The 17,317-nt window shown below is 42.3% G+C and overlaps 1 protein-coding gene across 5 annotated transcripts in view; it reads left to right on the top strand.

Annotated features, from left to right (window-relative positions):
- LOC115773686 (NLR family CARD domain-containing protein 3-like) overlaps nucleotides 1–17,222 on the top strand; it is a 72,290-nt gene extending 55,068 nt beyond the window's left edge. For 2 of the 5 annotated variants that reach the window (XM_030720548.1, XM_030720547.1), the window contains exons 6-9: nucleotides 11,601–11,801; nucleotides 14,033–14,206; nucleotides 15,092–15,265; nucleotides 16,691–17,222. In XM_030720548.1, the coding sequence (XP_030576408.1) occupies nucleotides 11,601–11,801; nucleotides 14,033–14,206; nucleotides 15,092–15,265; nucleotides 16,691–16,700 (559 nt within the window). In that variant the 3' untranslated portion in view covers nucleotides 16,701–17,222. Of the gene's footprint in view, nucleotides 1–5,811; nucleotides 5,928–8,912; nucleotides 9,143–9,260; nucleotides 11,050–11,600; nucleotides 11,802–14,032; nucleotides 14,207–15,091; nucleotides 15,266–16,690 lie in introns of those variants that run through there. The other 3 variants (XM_030720546.1, XM_030720553.1, XM_030720551.1) reach the window with 3 other exon arrangements.
- Nucleotides 17,223–17,317: the final 95 nt, after the last annotated feature.

Raw genomic sequence — 17,317 nt, 5'->3', positions numbered from 1 at the left:
AACGTGTTACTGACATCACTGTCAATTGGTCTCAGCAGATGACCCCCCCTCCCTGAGCCTGGTTCTGCTGGAGGTTTCTTCCTGTTAAAGGGAGTTTTTCCTTCCCACTGTCACCAAGTGCTGCTCATAGGGGGTCGTTTTGACTGTTGGGGTTTCTCTGTAACTACTGTAGGGTCTTTACCTACAATATCAGGTAGTGATTTGGCACTATATTTACATAAATCTAAACTGAACATTTCACAGCATACCAACTTTTTCAGAATTAGATTTTAAACACAGGTTTTTAGATGTTACTTTATTCTTTAACTTCCTGTTGGCTAAGAACAAGTTTATTAAAATTGTATTGCTCTATAAGCATTAATATCTAATCCTGTACTTGTGGACTTTCCACCAAATTCATACATAGAATAAGCCCAAATTTCAAATCTGTTTTTATATTTATTCCTTAAACTTGCTATCAGAACACTAAACACCAGCAAGGCTGCAGCTGAACCTGTGTTTTAAACATTAAATTAATTAAATATTTGATTATAATCCCTCAGATTCTCCTGTGTCTTAGTGATGCTTTGATCTTGCAGTTTTATTATCTGCTGTGACATCAGCTTGTCACGGTGCTGCGGCTAACTAGGCAGGAAGGACCTCAGAGCAGGACACAGGCGAGAGCAGGATTGGTACTTTAAATTTTATTCACAACATTTTAACTTAAACAGGCTGGTCAGAAGCAGCTACACAAAGAAAACCCAAAACTTGAAGTCCGAAACTTAAAACCTGAAAATACTAAAGACACAGCAGGGATGTCAAACACAGACACAAAAATGACGAGGACTCGAACACAGAACTAAACAACACTGAGACTTAAATACACAGAGGGAACGAGGGGTGAGTGGAAACAACTGGGCACAACAGGTGAACCGAATGAGACTAATAACACAGGAAGTATAACACAACACAAAACACAAGGAGCACGAGACTACCAAAATAAAACAGGAAGTGAACAAAACACACGCAGACCTAACACAGGAAACTTGACAAAGGGGATCAGACATTCACAAAGAAACAACAGGAAGGGAAACTACACAGAACATCCAAACAACAAACTGAGAAAACTATAAGAAACACTAAAAGCCAAAACCCAAGAAAAACAAAACAGAGCTATACAAAAGAAACACAAAACACTGGGCCACCAGCCCAGGACCCTGACACAGCTGCTCTTCTGCTAGTACACATATGTTTGTGACGGGTCAGTTGTTGCCAATAAACCCCTTTCTGTCATAATGTACTGTGTGGCAGGAGCAGGTAGACCCCAAAAGGCAGGACTCACAGTCAAATGTAAATAAAAGGTGGTTTACTGAGAAATGATGAATAAATGAATGGCTATACAGGTCAGGACAGGAGCCAGAACCAACTACAAGAAAACGAAACAGTAAGGTGATACACAGAAGCAGGATCATAGACAACAACGCGACAAAGAGCAAACACAGACTGAGCACTTAAATACAGACACTGGGTAATCAGGGAACAGGTAACAGGTGAGGGGCAAAGCTGAACATAATAAATCAGACAAGACAAGGTGAAGCAAAACTAAACACAAAGCACCAGAAACACAGGACTATCAAAGTAAAACAGGAAACACACAGACACAGGGCAGAGACACAGGGGAGACAGGAACAAAAGGAACTAAACAAAAATTATAAAATGCTGCTGCATGTCTTTTAACAGGTACCAGAAAACATGACCATATCACTCCAGTTTTAGCAGGTTTACACTGGCTCCCCGTTCAATTTCGTATTGATTTTAAGATTCTTTTACTTACTTTTAAAGTTTTAAATGGAATGGCACCCAGCTACCTAGCTAAGCTGCTCAATCTATATAACCCTGAAAAAGCACTGAGATTAGCTAGCCAGATGCTCTTAGTGCAGCCGAGGTCTTGTTTTAAACATAGAGGGGATCGGGCTTTTGCAATCGCAGACCCTAGACTCTGGAATAAACTGTCGTTGCACATTTGTACGGCAGAGTCTATACAGTCATTTGAATCCTCTCTAAAAACTCAGCTTTTTACAATGGCTTTTAGTTCAAGTGCAGTTTGAGTCCCATCAGGTTTTAAGTTGTGGTGTTTCTTGTTTTTAGCTTGTCATTGGTCGTATTTATTGTATCGTATTTTTTATATTTGTTTGTTTTTATGTCTTATGATTTGTTCTATTTTATTGTCTTATAGATTCTATCTCGTTTATTTTCCAGTCAACTTGTGAAGCACTTTGGTCAACTCTTTTGCTTTTAAATGTGCTATAAAAATAAAATTTGACATTGACATTGATATCATCATCATTACATATGTTGATATTTGGCACCCCATAAATCAGACACTTTATAACTTTACAGCTGTATATTACCGCACTGCATTGTTTGCACATCTGCACATTTATATATGTATACTGTCTCATTCATATCCCTGTGTTCTTTGTTTTGTTTCCTTGTCTCAAGCATGAAGCCCCTGTACAGTTTAGTGTAGTTTGTATAATGGTATAATAGTATATTTTGCATAGTTAGTATAGTTTGTTAGTCTGTATTGTTAGTATTGTTTGTTTAATCTTTATTTAATTTTATTATTATTATTATTTTTACTTTATTCTTTTACATACATTGTCTGGATTCTATTTATTATGCGAGTGAAAACTACACAAACCCAGGACCATGATAATTTTCATATCAATCCCACAAACAGGGTTTTAGAATAGAATAGAATAGAACAGGAGGCCTTTATTGTCATTATACAGGATGTACAATGAGATTGGAGGGCCATTCCTGTTCAGAGCCATGCAGTAGAAAGTCAAACTTTCTAAGATAAAAATATAATAATCTAATATAATCTAAAAATATACAAAAAATAAAATGTATTAAAAATACAGAAAATAAGAGAATGTACAAAAATATATATGTTGTAAAAAATAAAATAAGTGTATACATATAATGAAGATGGTGAGGATTGCACTTGGTGAATGAATACTGGATATTACACAATATAGGAGTGATAGATATTGTTCAGTATGAATAATATAATATTGCACAGTTAGATTGGGTGAGTGTGTGAGTTCAGGGTGGTGATTGCTCTGGTGAAGAAACTGTTGGGTGGTCCTGAGGCATCTCAAAGCGAGCAAAGAAACAGTTAAGTTCCTCTGCTAGTGACACACTCAGGTCTCCTGCAGTCACATCACAGCCTCTGAAGTTTGTGATGTTCTGAATGTCCTGCCACACCTCCTGTGTGTTATTGCTGGACAGATGGGACTCTATTCTCCTCCTGTAGTCCACCTTGGCTTTTTTAATTCCTCTTTTCAAGATTCAAGAAGACTTTATTATCATTATATGTAAACATATAATGAAATTTGCGTTCCAAAACACCAGGTCAGCTCGAGCAGCACTGTACAGAGCTCTGTCGCCTGACCTGAAGGCAGCATCGCGGGTTTTGAGGAGTGAACGGACCTGGCTGTTCATCCAGGGTTTCTGGTTAGGGAAATCCAGAACTTAATGTAGTCCAGTACCGTCCCCGTGAATGTTTCCAGGTGCTCGTATTCGAATAAGTCCCAGTCTGTGTGTATGAAGCAGTCCTGTAGGTGGAAGAGTGCGTTTTCAGGCCAGGTTGTAATGGTTTTTACAGTAGACCTGGCTCTCCATCTGAGGGGGGTGTATGTTGGGGTGAGCAGCAGGGAAAGATGGTCGGACTGGCCGAGGTGGGGGAGGGGTTTGGCTCTGTAAGCGTGCTTAATGTTGGAGTAAACATGGTCAAGGGCATACCTGTCAAGTCTCCCGTTTTGGCCAGGAAACTCCCGTATTTTACCCCTCTGTCCCGCCATATTTTTTTTTCCCATAAATTTCCCGTATTTTAATATAATAATTTTTAAAAAGCATTCCTGAGTCGCTCCAAACCGAATTCTGTCACTAGCCTCACGAGAACTGCCACCTGCAGTAGCCTGGGTGGCAGTTCCTGCGGGGTTAGTGCTGACAGCCGTAACAAATCAGGAAAAACAACTGGACCTCGGTTGGGCTCAGTGTTGCCAACTTAGTGGCTTTTTTTCCAAAAAGCAACTAGCGAGCACGTTCTCGCCGTGTTCTGTGTACACAAAGCCTTCTTACTGCATCCCTTCATACACTTTGGCATCGCCCAGCCCTCCCTCACTTCGACTTCACCTCCAACCCCCGAACCTTCACTTAAACACCGAGCCTGCCTACCCGCTCCCATCCCCGAACCTCGCTTCGGCTTTTATCAACCTTTGAGACAGGCGACAGCGAGTTTTCTTACACTAGTTGGCAACAGTGTCCCAGATAAAGAAGGAGGGTTGAACTTAGCTAGCAGTCGACCCCACAGTGTTTTATAATTATGGATCTGGTCAGCTGGTCTCTCAACACTATTGTTTTGATCCAATTTTCACCATGAGGAGATTGGGGGAAGGAGAACCCTATTCCCTCTTATCAATTGACATTCCAGCTGGCTACGTTATGGATTCCTGTGTGGTGTGGAAGATGACGTGCCTGGCTGTATTGTCAATGGAATACACACACATTCGGCTTATTGATACTGGGGTTTCTCCGAATTGGACCGGGAGATACCTGGTTTGTCATTGCAATTCAGGAAGTCTAGGCAGCTGTCTGGCCTTGGTAAGGCTGCTTATGATGGGAATGCAGGTACAGACTCAAACTCAGACTCTGTATATCTGGAGCTGATTCTGAGGGGTAAGATCTTGGAGATGTATGTATCTGTTTCTGCACGGCGAAGGAACGAACCAAGAAGATTCGGATGAATTGGCTATTTCTCCACCGAGAGGTGCCAGTAAGACTGAAGGCTGTCAACAAATTAATCAGTACAGTCTGAACCAAAACAAGTCATAGAATCAGGAATTTGGCTCCCTGATGTTCTTGGACTGCCGCTTATCAAATTGTCTCCTGGATGTTTTGTAAATAGATGCTCTACCCCCCCCCCCCCGCCGTCCTGTCTTCTTCTGACCTGTGTTGGACTGATCTCCCTGACCTAGCTGCTGATGAACTCTACATCTTATCAGAACTGTTAGCTGAGGAGGGAGTTTGAGTCAGCCCCACAGTAGGCCCCCCCCCCCCCCCCCCCCCCCCCCCCCCCCCCCGCCTCCGCCGGCTCCCCTGTCCATCCCTCCCCACCCTAGTGCTCCCATGCTATATGTTTCTGCCCTGTCGCAGAGGTTTTTGTAACCTTATACTGTGTATGTGTGAATGTATACAAAGTATGAGATGATTTTTTTCCCTCACTCATCCCTATATGTTTTCACTATTGTTTCTGTCTTTTTAATGGCAGCGCCTCCAGAAGGGGGGCAGCATGGCCACAGTTCACCTATCTCCCCATGTTTGTTCTGTTTGTCTTCTTGGATGGTGTTCTGTTAACTGTAATTTCCCCATTGTGGGATCAATAAAGTATCATCATCATCAAGATTCGGGCGTGTGTAGCAGTTGTTCGCGGAGACAAATACACAAAAACTAACAAGAAATACAAAAAGTACAAAAACGAGCACCGAAACTTGAAAGAGCTGTGAGCGCCGCTGTCTTGGATCATCACTGAAGAATGGATCTGCTGGAGGTGGCAGAGGAAAGTTTAAAAAGATGAAGTAACTTTGGTAGCTGGAAGGGATTTTTGTGATTTTAGAATAAACTAAATGACATCCTCAGCCTCCAGTAATAGCTTATCTCAGTCTGTCCCGCTGTCGGCACATAAATTTGAAGCAGCTCAGAGCTCAACAACAGTAAGATGCACAAGAACAATGTGTGATTTATTCTGTTTGTGTTTCCAGAGCTCAGCAGCACAGACACAGAGCAGAGTCTCCAGGATTCAGCTGTGTGTCTATGAAGAGTGATCATTCTAAAGGTTTTCCTCCAGTCTTCCATGATGAACCTGGACCCTCAGACACAAAGTAAGAGACTGTTTCTGCTGAACTGAGCTGATGGTCGGCTCACAGCAGGAAGAACAATGTTTTCAGGAAGCAGAAATATGACTTACAGATGTTGGTTCATTGATGCACAGCTGCAGACATGAATCATGGTGTTTCTATTGTACTGATTAATATCTAATTTATATGTTAACAACTCCCAGATTCTCTGATTTCTGTGTTTGGTTCAAAAGTAATTTCTAGAAACTAAAATTGAGTCATAAAAACTTGTCCTCATGTCTTTAGTATATCCTGACACCAAAATACATTTTTGTGCTGGTGCAGGATGTGGTCCTAAATGTCGTTATGACAGCTTTGACCACTCCTTTGTCTTTATTGGCTCTCTTGTATGAAATAGTGAAGGTTAAATCTCAGCTGGATTAAGCTCACTGTGAATCTTTGATTTCCTCACTTGGAGACAAAAATTGGTGGAGCATTTCCGGTCGTGGAGCGCCTGCTGCACTGAGGTGCTGAAGTTTAAGACTGAAGTTTTGAGCATTTTGGAGCTGGAAGGGCAACACCCAGAACCAGAAATGACCCTCATGGATCTCTTCAGAGAGTAGAACACATACACAAAGTCATTTTTAACAAGTTCACACTGTTCCTTGTCATTAGTTTCTGCATGAATTAGAAACATCAGGCTCATTAATGAGGATTTTAATAAAAACAAGGATTTGACCTCTATGATTATATTCATATTTGTGGGATTTAAGCAAAGGCAGGTGCTCATATCACAGAGAGAAGCTGATCTGTGTCCCACACACCTGGAATGAAGTCATGCAACTTCCTGTGAATGGAGAGGGGAGGGGTTTCTTTGTTCAGGTGAGGAGGAAACTCAAAGCATTCAGTGAGTTCAGACTCCATTTTACAGTCACAGAGCAAACATGGTGGTGGCAGTGTGATGGTCTGGGGTTGCTTTGCTGTAACTGATGGGACCATGAATTCTGCTCTACCCGAAAATCCTGAAGAACATCTGCCCATCAGTTTGTGCCCTGAAGCTCACTTGGGTTATGACGATGATCAGAAACACAGCAGCAGCTTCACCTCTGACTGTCTCAGAGAACAAAATGAATGTTTCGAATGGCCGAGTCAAAGTCTGGACTTAAATCAGACTGAGATGCTTTGACCTTAAACAGGCCCTTCATGCTGGAAAACCCTCCAATCTCAGACTCAGACTCAGCTTTATTGCGAGAATCTACAGTTCATTCAGACTACATAGTCTGAATGAACTGTAGATTCTCAGGTCTCAGTGTAGGTCAAACAGGATTAGAGTAATAAATAAAATTGAATTTAAATTTATTTTAATGTTACTGATCATGTCATATGCACAGCTGTTAAATACAGAAAATGTGACTAGAGAAACAATTTCCCCCGTTGCTTTGGTGCCCATAGCACTATTATGGGCCAGCACTCAGTGTAGAGTGGGAGAGCATGGAAGACGGATGTGAGTTATCCACAATTTCGGCCAAACACACGGCAAAATTAGCCCTCGCTTAGTGGCATCGCGAGTAGCTTAGCCTTGCGACGGGATCTTATTGGCGAGGAACAGCTGGGATTAACTGACGGGAACGACCCAAGACTGGATGTTCTCCTACAGGCCTTGGTGTCATAGGTCTCCAGCTGGTCAAACTCACTGGATTTCCTTGTTTTGAACTGTTGACAGCAGCAGCTGGCAGACGCTGTCTGTGGGAAGTTGGGAAGGCACTTCCTTGTTTTATTGTGTATGTAGTTGGAAAACCCTGAGTGGGATCTTTGGTTTACCTTTTTTTGCATCAGTTTTGAACTGAACTCAGTAAAACAGGGAGTGGACTTGTTTTGTTTGGTTTTCTGTTGAAACGAACTTTGAGACTTTGGGGGAACGGGTATATTTTGCTTTGGTTTTGTTTCTTCTAACTGAATGACCTGAAGGACTTTGCTGAGCTGTGGGACATGTGTTAAATGGTTGTTTTGTATGTTTTTTTTTTGTTTGTTTTTTTCCTGTGTTGAGTATATTCATTGTGTGCTTATGTACTTTTGTTTTATTCAGTGTTAGAGGGTGTTAAGTCGCTGTGCTTTGCATCCTTTGTGAGGGTTAAAAAATCTACCATGTCAGGAGAGACCTGGCTGTCACCCCTAAGCACATGAAAACCGCCACAGTAGGGATAGAGGAATTTGTTGCATCATGTAAATGCTTTCTGGATTGTATTAAAGGCCAGTTCTTTGGAGTTGCAGATAAGTGTTTCAAGTAGTCTTGAAAGACCAAGACTTAAGTCTTGGCCTTCCTATTGTACAGAAAGCATAAGACTTTGAGCTGCAGTTGGTTGAAAAAGGTATATGGGTGGCTGAGCACAAGTAAGCTGATCAGTCATGATCAGCTCCACCTGTTCTATTGGATCACCTTTGAGCACCAGAGCTAATCATGTTGGCAATTCCATGACATGGAAATGCAAAAGTGTAAGGCTGTTAAACAAAAGGTAGTTGAGCACCTCCAATATGAGTTTGAACAAGCAAAGACAGTTGTTTAGAATTTGGATTAGAGTTGGCCAGATGGTAAGTATTCTGCTATGTTTTGCTGAAGGAGGGATTCAGAGACAAGTAAATAACCAATTTTTAATTTGACATGTGCGTGCACCTCCGTTTGTCTCACGGCCGATGCTGTCCGGTTTGTGACATTTTATTGATGCTATCTGGAAATGTTCAGCTCAATCTTGGGCCTACTACCTCTATGCTATGTTTAATCTACTCCCATTGATGTTGAAAGTTGAACAGGACTTGGGTTTATGCATTTAAATGTTAGAAGTTAGAAGTAAATTTTCCTGCTGGAGCTCAAAGAAGACCAGAAATAAAAGATACTGAAGGAGAGAGACTACTGAGAGCTCAGACCCATAAACACAGATGTATAGATGTTTCTGAAAGCCAGTGCTGCTATTAAACTTTAGTATTTCTGACTTTATTGTGTTTTGTCAGAATAATTTTTCTTGGTGTCCACAGAGAGAAGAAGAGGAGTCGTGTCTGTGTGGAGGAGCCGCTGTCCTGCTGTGCTTTGTGTCAGGACGTCCTGAAGGATCCGGTCTCTACCAGCTGTGGACACTGGTTCTGCAGACAGTGCATCTCCTCATACTGGGACCAGTCTGCTTCATCAGGAGACTCCTCCTGTCCCCAGTGTGGACAAAGATCCAGAGCTGGACTGCAGACAGCCAGTCAGAGCAGCTGTGGACAAAGTAAGACTGAACATCTGTCTGCTGATGGACTCATTTCTGAAAACTGGACTTCTTGTTGTGTTGTTGGCACATTTCAGAGTTTCTTTCTCTTTAGTCTCAGTGTTTTTCTGTCTTTCAGCAGATGCTGGTCTGCAGGAGGTTTTAGAGGAACATAAGATCAGTCTGAGGAGGAGATGTGAACGTGTGACTGAAGGAAGTGATCAAACAGGAAGTGGAACCCTCCTGAACAGGATCTACACTGAGCTCTACATCACAGAGGGACAGAGTGAAGAGGTTCATACCCAACATGAGGTGAGGCAGCTGGAGACAGCTTCCAAGATGGACGCCCTCTATGATAGACCAATCAGGTGTCACGACATCTTTAAAGCCTTCCCTGACCAACAGAGACCCATCAGAGTGGTTCTGACCAACGGCGTCGCTGGCGTTGGAAAAACCTTCTCAGTGCAGAAGTTCAGTCTGGACTGGGCAGAGGGCTTGGAGAACCAACATGTCAGTGTGGTGATGCTGCTTTCATTCAGGGAGCTGAACCTGATCAGAGATCAGCAGTACAGTCTTCTGGAGCTGCTCCATGTTTTCCATCCAACATTACAGAAGGTCCCAGCAGAGAAGCTCGCTGTCTGGAAGCTTCTGTTCATCTTTGATGGCCTGGATGAAAGCAGACTTTCATTGGATTTCACCAACAGGAAGCTCGTGTCTGATGTCACACAGAAGTCATCAGTCAGCGAGCTGCTGACAAACCTCATCGAGGGGAAGCTGCTTCCCTCCGCTCTCGTCTGGATAACTTCCCGACCTGCAGCAGCCAATCAGATCCCTCCTAGATGTGTGGACAGGCTGACAGAAGTACGAGGCTTCACTGATGCCCAGAAGGAGGAGTACTTCATGAGGAGATTCAGTGATGAAGAGCTGTCCAGCAGAATCATCTCCCACATAAAGACATCCAGTAGCCTCCACATCATGTGCAGCATCCCAGTCTTCTGCTGGATTACTGCTACAGTTCTGGAGCACATGTTGACCACAGAGCCGAGAGGAGAGCTGCCCAAGACCCTGACTGACATGTACTCACACTTCCTGCTGGTTCAGATGAAGAGGAAGAAGAACAAGTACCATGAGGGACATGAGACGAGTCCACAGGAGCTGATGGAGGCTGACAGGGAAGTTCTTCTGAAGCTGGGGAGGCTGGCGTCTGAACATCTAGAGAAAGGAAACATCATGTTCTACCAAGAAGACCTGGAGCAGTGTGGTCTGGATGTGACAGAGGCCTCGGTGTACTCAGGAGTTTGTACAGAGATCTTCAAAAGGGAGTGTGTGATCTTCCAGAAACCAGTCTACTGCTTTGTTCATCTGAGCATTCAGGAGTTCCTGGCTGCAGTCTACATGTTCCACTGTTTCACCAGCAGGAGGACAGAGGAGCTGGAGAAGTTCCTGGGGAAAAAATACAATCAGTCAGCTCTGGATGATTTCCTGAAGAGCTTCACAGAGAAATCCTTCCAAAGTAAAAATGGCCACCTGGACCTGTTTGTGCGCTTCCTTCATGGCCTCTCTCTGGAGTCCAACCAGAGACTCTTAGGAGGTCTGCTGGGTCAGACAGAGAACAGTCCAGAGATCATCCAGAGAGTCATCAACAACCTGAAGACAATGAATACTTATAATGCTCCTGACAGAAGCATCAACACCTTCCACTGTCTGATGGAGCTGAAGGACCTCTCAGTACATCAGGAGATCCAAGAGTTCCTGAAGTCAGAGAACAGATCAGAGAAGAAGCTCTCTGAGATCCAGTGCTCAGCTCTGGCCTACATGCTGCAGATGTCAGAGGAGGTTCTGGAGGAGTTGGATCTCGAGAAGTACAAAACATCATGGGAGGGACGACTGAGACTGATTCCAGCTGTGAGAAACTGCAGAAAGGCTCTGTAAGTCCAGATGTGATTAACATTATAAATCAGTGTAGATCAGTTCTTCAGATATTTTCACTGTAATGTTCTCATTGTTCTTCTGACAGTGTTCCACTTTTTTATTGCAAACATTACATCAGTTTGATTTCTTTCACAGATGTTGTTGAGCTGTTTCAAACTCCGTGAAATGTTTTTAATGAAGAATTATTCTGATGATTGAATTTTATATGTTTGTAGCTTCAGCTGCAGCAGCCACTGTGGCCACACAATGAGGAGATAATACTGAACACTGTCAGTGATTTAGTTTCAACAGGAGAAATGAAATCAGTGAAGTCAGTTCAACATCATCATCACCCCTGTAAAGGTTGATGACATCATCATGAGGCGCTGTACATTACTGTACATACAGACTGAGTAGAATTATTGTTTCATGTCGGTCAGATCAGCTGAGCCACTGAAGAGTAAACTGTCAAACAGGAAGTCTTTAACTGTTTCTCATTACATGCAGGAAGTAAATATAAAGTGTCCTCTTTATAATAACTTGTTTTCTATTATGTGTGTCATCACAGACTTTCTAATTATTGGCTCGCAGAGCCTCACTTTAAAATTGTGGTCTCAGCTCTGAAGTCCAACCCCTCCCATCTGACAGAGCTCGACCTGAGCTTCAGTCCACTGTATCTTTTGAAAGGAAACAACTGCCTGCAGGATTCAGCGGTGAAACCTCTCTGTGACGGTCTGGAGAGTCCAAACTGCAGACTGGAGACTCTGAGGTCAGTTCACTGAGACTGTTGTTTTTTCTGAACGTATTTCAATACTTTGAACTATGAAATAATCCCCTATAACCTGATTCCAGTGCTGTAAGATGGGTGATAGGGATGCACCCATGCAGCTTTTCCCAGTTCCATTATGATACGTCGTCTTTGGGTATCCAGGACTTGAATTTCAGTGAGGAATTGTCGGTACTGAACATAATGTAATCACTTCCTCTAAATCCACCAGGAAAATCCTGCACACTCTCACAGGGATCTAATATTCAGCCCAACACTGAACCAGTGAGGAACCAGGGTCAGATCTAGTCTGCTATGTTAGGGTGGGCTCTTAGAAATATTAGAGGGGCAACTTTGGTGAGATTAAGACCAGAGGGCAGGCCAGCCAACTAGTCCCTTTTCAGACCAGGGTTATTGTAGGTTTCCACACCGTGGAGCTCGGCTTGACGCTCTCAATAATTCCCTCGTTTTCATCCATATCCGTGTAAAAAGAAATCCACAGGACCACTTGTAAACATTTAAATACATTTACTTAAACTAAAAACACAAAAATGGTGGGACAGAACATTCGCAAAATTGTTCGTTAATCATCCATCATATCCAAAGTGTAAAATGAGAGAGAGTGAGAGAGGTCAAAAAACCGTGTGGCTCCCCCTCACTGCACCCGACGGTCTGATGAAACTGACCTTATGGGCCTCAATTAAATTTACAGTAACAAAACCCCATCACCTCTTACGTGCTCCCATTTATTAGAAATACCACATAAATTACATTTTTATCCATCTTAAACAAATCAAATGCCCTTTAAGAGATCAACAATAACACACGAATAATCCAACATTGTGTGTAAATAAGCCTCTTAATCCCTTCTAAATCAATTAACTTATACTACTGTGAACTTAAACTGTCCTTTTAAAAATAACTACTTTTTTATTGGTTTTTATTGGCTTTTTTAACTAAATATCACAGAACTGCATTTAGGCTCCTACAGTTATGTTCAATGTGCAAGAGTAACTGTTGTGTAAAAAGACCTCAACAAATTCTACCATTAAAACAAATTGTATTCAACAATGTGTGTCACACAGTGGTGTGGACATGCCAGTCTCAAATCCATTCATCAGTTTATCCTCCCACTTGCAGTGTTCCTGTGTTAGATGTTAGATTCAACTCATTGTCATTGTGTGCACAACGAAATGATCGTTCCAGATCACTCATCCAGAGACAATCATCTGCAGTCATGCAGGCAGAGAACGGCGCTACTGTTAGGCAATGTGATTTAAGTGTCTTGCCCAAGGACACAATGCAGTGGCTCGAACCAGCAACCCTACGGCTGCACGGTGAACACCTACCCACTGCACCTCTGCCACATATTGTGTATTAACTAGCCAGCAGTTATTTGTTATGGTTGTCACTTTCCTGCATGGCCGCGATGCTGGTTCTTTGTTGGAGCCATAGGAGTTACTCAGAGATGCTAGCTTGGATAGATACTCACTATTAGACATGAATTAGTCTTCTGTGCTGGGTCTTTGCATGGACTATTACACAAGTACAATACAAAAAAAAACTTACTTTACTTTTATTTGGGTGGGTTCGACTCCAAACTCTCAATCCAAACTAGAACCAACCTAGTGCTAAATGGGTGCTCAGAAGCAATGCAGATGTGGATCCACATTAGACAATACAACACCTGGAGTGCTGTCTCTGTGAGAGTTCTCTCTGCTCAGAAACTTGAGCCCACATAGACGGCCTTCAAAGACGTACAGCCGGGGCAGCTGGGTGGCTTAGTGGTGAAGCCGGCAACCACATACATATGCCGCGTTGCAGCGCGGGTTCGCGTCCTGGCCCATCGCCAATTTGCCCACATTTCTTCCCCTGTATCTTTCCCCCATTTCCTGTCTCTCTCCACTGTTGATAAAAGCTGCTTTGGCCGAAAAAAAAAAAAAAAAGACGTACAGCTGAAGACATGCGCACATGGGCCACTGCTAAGAACACACACAGCTAATGCTGATATTATTAAGGTGAAGCAACAGTCCAACAAAGGAGAGCACCGTGTGATAGTGTGCAGAGGTGCTCATGGCAAGGAGTACACACTAACATGTTTAGCTCAGTGACTATTGCTGGCTCTTCTGCTCCATGTTAACAAATTATTACATCATCTGTAACTTTGTTAGACTCTCATTTAGTTTGTCTAAACAAAGTTGAGACAAATGAAATGAGGTTCTATTTTTATTCAGATTGGAGTGCTGCAAGTTGACAGAAGTCGACTGCGCTGCTCTGGTCTCTGCTCTGAAGTCCAACCCCTCCCATCTGAAACATCTGGACCTGAGTAGAAACAACCTGCAGGATTCAGGAGTGAAGCAGCTGTGTGGTTTTCTGGAGAGTCCACACTGCAGACTGGAGATTCTGAGGTCAGTTCACTGACTGCCTGTTAGCTCTGTAAGTCTTATAATTTATGCATACTAGTACATGTCCATGCTATTATTTGGCCTTGTTTGTTCTGGTGACAGATGATCATATATCAGATGCAGTTCAAGGTTTGTGGACATAAATGAGATGTTACTATTGTGAAATCAAAACAATGGGATGCTTTCATACAGAGTTACAGGTACATAAATGATAAAAATGGGTCATTTTAGCTCTTTATTAGGTTGTTGCTAAACAACGTGATGGTGTCACGATATCTGATATAGCAAAGAAGCTTCAGGGGCCTGAGATTCACCTGTGTGACCAGTTTGGTTGCTCAGCTCCTGATTGTCTACAAGGAGTTCATGGACAGTTCCTCTATAAAGCTATAATTTACATTATGATAATGTTTCCTGTTTTATTTTCCTAAATTTTGCTTGTCATCAATGATATTAGATTTATGTACGATGACATTTGATGATGGAGAAATATTTCTTTGTTTTTTGTTTTTTTTTCAGTGTGACTAAAAAAATGTCTGATCATTTCTAACAGACACAGTGAGAGAGAAACAGACGAAATCAAATTTACAGATGCAGAGCTTCAAGTATCTGTTTTGTATTGATCCAGTAATAACAGATTGATTGAAGTCAGCATCATCTTATTGATCTGTGAAGGCAAAAACAGATCTTTGAATGTTGTGCTCACATTTGAATGATGTGTATAGGTTGATATGATAATGATCAACAGTAACAGAAGGACAAAGTCACTCTGCTTATTTTAGCTATTTTAGGCTCCCTGATTAGGACACGGTGATGTTAAGCTGCACATTTAAACCTGAACACATCTGACTGGCTTATCAATGATTTATCTATGTATTATTTTTTATTCAGATTGAAGGACTGCAGTTTGACAAAGATCAGCTGTGATGCTTTGGTCTCTGCTCTGAAGTCCAACCCCTCCCATCTGAAACATCTGGACCTGAGTGACAACAACCTGCAGGATTCAGATGTGAAGCTGCTGTCTGATCTTGTGGAGAGTCCACACTACAGCCTGGAGGATCTGAGGTCAGTAGAGAGTTGGAGTCAGTCCATGCTGCTTTCAGCTGTATTGTACTAAACACAGTTGGTATGAAAGCAAAAATCTAGTTTCCTGTAAAGCTGCTGCTTTCCTCTGTGAACCTGTGAAAGGATAATGAAGACAGACAACAGTCAGCCATTCAGATCAGTTGTCATCATGTGTTTGAGTTGATGTGAAGAGGACTGCTGTTGCTGGATTACACCTTAAAACCCTACAAGATGTATAGAGACAGTGATCTTCATTCATCAAACTGTGACGTGTGAAATGTGAGCTCATACAGTTTGTTCTCTCATTACAGGAATGTCTTAAAGACATAAAGGCCTGGATGACCTCTAATTTCTTGCTTCTAAATTCAGATCAAACTGAAGTACTTGTACTCGGCCCCACAAATCTTAGAAACATGGTGTCAAACCAGATACTTACTCTGGATGGCATTACTTTGGCCTCCAGTAACACTGTGAGAAATCTTGGAGTCATTTTTGACCAGGATATGTCCTTCAATGCACATTTGTGCAATATTTCTAAAATTAGAAACATCCTTTCTCAGAGTGATGCTGAAAAGCTAATTCATGCATTTATTACTTCTAGGCTGGACTATTGTAATTCATTATTATCAGGCTGTCCTAAAAGCTCCCTGAAAAGCCTTCAGCTGATCCAAAATGCTGCAGCTAGAGTACTGACAGGGACTAGAAAGAGAGAGCAGATTTCTCCCATATTGGCTTCTCTTCATTGGCTCCCTGTTAAATCTAGAATAGAATTTAAAATCCTTCTCATCACCTACAAGGTCTTGAATAATCAGGCCTCATCTTATCTCAAAGACCTCATAGTCCCATATCACCCCAACAGAGCACTTCTCTCTCAGACTGCTGGCTTACTTGTGGTTCCTAGGATACTTAAGAGTAGAATGGGAGGCAGAGCCTTCAGCTTTCAGGCCCCTCTTCTGTGGAACCAGCTCCCAGCTTGGATTCAGAAGACAGACACCCTCTCTATTTTTAAGATTAGGCTTCAAACTTTCCTTAATGTCTCCCTGTCCTCCTGTCAGTATTTTCATCCAGATGTGTTCAGTGACAGCCTCCATGTTTATTAGACAGTGGAACAGCAGGAACCTCAAAAGTGCTTTTGCAGTAATGAAGTATTCAGGACTCCCAGCAGTTTATTTCCACAGTGAACTTGACTGAAATCTGCAGAGGAGACAGACTTGTTGCTAAAAGTCTCTGTGAGCGTCCAGCGCAGCGTGTTCACTCCAACATGTTAACATGACAGCTGACAGGAAGCTGGCTACATCACACAGCTGCTCTGAACGGGACTGAAGTCGCTGCTGCTCTTTATCCTGGATGTGCTGCATCACCTCCTGACAGCTGATGAAGAGTCTCTTTAACAGTCACCTCTGTTCTTCCTCCTTCTCTCTGCAGGTGGCAGTGATGGTCAACAGGACGGAGTGTGCTGAGAGAGGAGGAGCTGTGTCCTGATGATCCAGAGAGGTTGAAGCAGCAGCAGCTTGAGTGCAGAGATGCTCTGTGAGGGCCATGCTGGAGGTGGGTGGAGAACAGAGCTTCATCCAGCAGTGACTGACAGAGGAATGAGAAGAAGATTACTGCAGAGTGAACTGATCTGAGAACAGCTCCACTGTCACAGTGCAGAGTCCACCATCATCACCATCTACCATCATCATCATTATCATCTCCTCCACCCCCTGATCTGCTGTGGAGCCAAAGGTTTTGTTTGTTTGAAAGAAAAACAAAACATTGAAAAGCTAAAATTGGACAGTGAAATGTTTTAATCTTTAACTTTGAACTATAACCATGTATTCAAATTAAAGAATCTGAATTTTTTTCTGTCAGTATGATTTGATTCAGCTCGTTTATTATTTTAAATAAACTGTATGAACATTTTATTTACGTACAGACATCTTTGTGTCAAAACTTAATTTTTCTTATTCCAACTTCATTATGATATAACAAAATTAGATATCACAATCAAAAATATATACGTGGTATTAAATGTGCTATATTAGAAGTATTAATGTTGTGGAAATCTGA

This window comes from Archocentrus centrarchus, chromosome 23 (genome assembly GCF_007364275.1).
Source record: "Archocentrus centrarchus isolate MPI-CPG fArcCen1 chromosome 23, fArcCen1, whole genome shotgun sequence".
In the NCBI taxonomy this organism is placed as follows: domain Eukaryota; kingdom Metazoa; phylum Chordata; class Actinopteri; order Cichliformes; family Cichlidae; genus Archocentrus; species Archocentrus centrarchus.
This window is presented reverse-complemented; position numbering and strand designations above follow the sequence as displayed.